The 3,681-nt window shown below is 51.4% G+C and overlaps 1 protein-coding gene across 1 annotated transcript; it reads right to left on the bottom strand.

Annotated features, from left to right (window-relative positions):
* Positions 1-1,304: 1,304 nt before the first annotated feature.
* On the bottom strand, positions 1,305-2,280 carry LOC125092454 (RNA polymerase II subunit A C-terminal domain phosphatase SSU72-like). The gene has a single exon (XM_047716941.1). It carries the CDS (start codon positions 2,209-2,211, stop codon positions 1,615-1,617), a length of 597 nt encoding a protein of 198 aa, XP_047572897.1. The 5' UTR covers positions 2,212-2,280; the 3' UTR covers positions 1,305-1,614.
* Between the last annotated feature and the right edge of the window lie 1,401 nt (positions 2,281-3,681).

The raw sequence follows: 3,681 nt of genomic DNA, 5'->3' as shown, positions 1-3,681 counted from the left end.
CCACAAGAGGAAAGGCCACGTGTGTACACAGGGAGAAGGTGGCCCTCTGCAAGTCAAGGAGAGAGGCCTCATGGGAAGCCAACCCTGCCTGCACGTTGATTTTGGACTTTCAGCCTCCAGAACTCTGAGGAAATAAATTTCTGTTGTTTAAGCCCTAGGCCCTCCCTTCCCCTCCCCCTCCACTCCCCTCCACCCCTGCCTCCTCCCTCCCCTTGCCTGTCCACCTCCTTCCCCCTGCTGCCCCCTCTCCCTGCCACCCCTCACCCCTCCTCCGCCTGCCCCCTCCCACCCTGTGCCCCCTACCCCCGTGTCTGTTGCCCCCCTCTCCCTGCCCCCTTTGCCCCTGCCCCTACAGCCCTCTCCCCTACTGCAGCCCATCTCCCCCACCCGCCCCCTTGTCCCTTCCCCACCTTCCAGCCCCTTTGCCTCCCCCCTTGCAATCTGTGCCCCCTACACTCCTCCTTCCGGTCCCCTCCCCCATGGCCCCATCCGCATCCCCCCCACCCATACTGCCCCTCTCCCCCTTCCCCTGCTCCCCTTTCCATTCCACCTGGCCATCCCCTTGTTCCCCTCACACCCCTCCCTCTCCCTGGCCCTCTCACCCCCTCCCTTCTCCTGACTCACACTCCCACCGGCCCCTGCACCCTACCCCCACGTCTGCCGCCCCCACACCTCCTGCTCCCCCTCTCCCCCGCCCACCACCCCTCTCCCCATCTGACTCCCATTCGCCTCTGGCTCCCCTGCTTCCCCTGCTGCCCCTACCCCACCTTGCCCCTCCCTTCACGTCTCCTCCTACCTTCTCCCCTCTTGCCCACTGCCCCCTCCCAACTTGTGCCCCCTACCCGTGCCCCCACCCCCGCCGTGATATTTTCTTATCGCAGCCCAAGCAGACTAATACACCCCCAGTGGCAGTTTTGGTAGATTATTTTTTTAAGAGAGACAGCACACAATAGAGGAGGAGGGGAAGAGACAGAGGAGAGGGATAGAAAATCCCAAGCAGGTTCTAAACTCAGAGTAGAGCCCCACATGGGGGCTGTATCCTGGCACCCTGAGATTATGACCCTGGCTAAAATTAAGAGTCAAGCACTTAACCACTTAACCGAGCCACCCAGACGCTCTCCATCTGCCCCCCACCCCGCCGTTTTTGTGTTGTTTTTTTTTTTTTTAAGCTGGCAGCTTATATTTACTAGACAATTCCAAGTTCTTTTCTAATAAGATAAACCCCATTATTTTGTACATTTCAGAAAGTTTGGGGGTGGGAGCAGGGGAGAAACCACAATGAAAACCGCAGAGGTATAGGACAAATAAACCACTGTTTATTTAAAGGTTTTGGGTTTTTTTGTTTGTTTTTGTTTGTTTGTTAGAGGAAAAAACTTTATAATCAACATCCCACTCACAAATAAAAGCGGGAGAGAACAAACTTGACTGGTGTTGGTTTGGCCTTGATGTGTATCTTCTCATTTCGTAAGTACCGTTTATCGGGTACCACTACCCACTGCCAGCAGAATAAGTAAAAACGGACACGAAGAAGTTCAAAGTACTGACAAAAGAAAGCCGAAAAAATGGCTTCTTGAGGGTGGGTGGTGCAACCAACGTCAGGTTAGGTCAGGCCGGTTAGTAGAAGCAGACAGTGTGCAGGAAGGCTCTGCCGCTCTTCTCCTCAAACTCTTGGAGCAGCTCGTCGATGTCGTTATCTATGTCGTCAGTGTGCTGAATGCACTGGCATAGCTCGCAGATGAGGAAGGCGCCCAGGGTGGCTTCTTCAAGGTTGTCTTGGATATCCACGTTGATCACATGTACCGGCTGGCAGGTTTCTTGTTCTCTTGAAGTCAGATCTTCCACCACCTGATCGTACACTCTCTCTTCGCAGGTAAGAATCAGATCGAAAATATCTCTACAGTTCTGGAACCTTTCTGGGCGGGGCTTGATCCTCTTATTCCTATCCAGCATATGTAAAATGCCGTTCTGCGTGTAGAGATCTTTATCCTTGCGAACGAGGTCGTTGTACATCTGGTCGTAGGTCGTTTTGAAATCGTAAACATTTGGCTTGTCAGGTGCTGGTCCCGGGAGCTTTACATGGGTTCCCGTTCCAAAAGAACGGACAATGAATCCCCGTTTGTTGAGGATGTTGTGCGCCTCCATGCTCCGGTTCTGGTTGCTCGAGCACACCACTGCCACTCGCAGCGGCAGCGTTGACATAGCGGCTGCCATACCAACTGTGACACAACCGGTCCTGAGGGCCCACCTAACAACAGTGTTTCTTTGCTAGAAAATGGCGACTGTGGCGTCCGGAAGTCGTGACGCCAAGGCGGTGGCGTCCCTGACGTAGCGCATTGAGAGGTGTGTAGTGCGTGTGTAGTGCGGTCGTACGTACAGCGTCCCCTTGGCCTTCCGCACCGCTGGGTGTAGTAGTTTCTAAAAAATAGTTCCCAATGAGTTGTATATCCCAATGTTCACACCTCTTTGCTAAGTGTCTTTGCAGATCAGTAGGTAGAATTGTCTACTCTTGAAGTCTCAGTTGGCCTTGACATTTTTGATAAATAGAATGTGACTGAAGTCACATGGATGTGGGGGAGGGGTCTGAGTCCAGGACTCAAGAGGCCTTGTGTGTCCCACTTTTGCTTGAGGGAATTTCCAGCTACCGTGTAAAGAAGCCCAGGCTATCTTGTGGGAGAGAGAGAACTCACTTGGAGGAGAACCAAGCTGCCCAGATACGTGAGTGAATGTTGTTGCCATCACCATGAGAAGACAGAGGGCCAAACATCCTACTCATCCCCCAGCTGTTTGAACTACCCCAGTTGCTTAATCAATGGTGTGGGTATTTGGGTTCTCTAGCCTCAGCCAAAATGTGGAGCACCCACCCCACTTCCCCTTGCCTCAAATTCCTGACTTACAGAGTTGTGAGAAATAGAATGATAGTTGTTTTAGGCTCCATACTTTGGGGATGGTTTGTTAGGCAGCAGTAACTGACTGATACAGCACAGACTTCCAGTTGCTGCATGGCATCCCTTCTCCTCTTTGTCCTCTTTTTAAAATTTTTTATTTTTTATTAGACTGAGAGAGAGACTGTACAAGCAGGAGGAGCAGCAGAGGGAGAGGGAGAACCAGGCTCCCCGCTGAACAGGGAGCACAATGCGGGGTTCGATCCCAGGACTCTGGGATCATGACCCAAACCAAAGGCTGACACTTGACTGACTGAGCCACCCAGGTGCCCCTCTTCTTTGTCCTCTTCGAATGGTTCATTTCTCAGCTAGATACATGGCCACCTAACTAAAAATTTATATTTCTCAACTTCCCTTGCAGGTAGATGTAGTTGTAGAATCCTAAAATCAAGTTTTGGCCAATGGGATATAAGTGGAAAGGGTACATGCAGCTTCCGGGGTAGCATTTATCTTTGAGGCCTTAATCTTAACACTTTGTCAGAGTTTACCGGAGACTCCATTTTAATTGGAGAGACAGGAACGCTGTGTAGGATGACCGTCTTCGCTTCTACCTCACCTGAATGAGATGAGGGTTGTTTTGGCACCTGTGAGGAAAAAAAAATAAGAGCAACCAAAAGAGTGTACTTCAGGCAAGGCTTCAGGATCAAAAATTTAATGTAGAAAAAGGATCTGAAAATGATACAGTGTGAGGCTTGGGGTAGTGGGCACCCTTGTGCAGTGTTGATGAGAATGCAATCTG

This window comes from Lutra lutra, chromosome X (genome assembly GCF_902655055.1).
Source record: "Lutra lutra chromosome X, mLutLut1.2, whole genome shotgun sequence".
NCBI lineage: Eukaryota > Metazoa > Chordata > Mammalia > Carnivora > Mustelidae > Lutra > Lutra lutra.
This window is presented reverse-complemented; position numbering and strand designations above follow the sequence as displayed.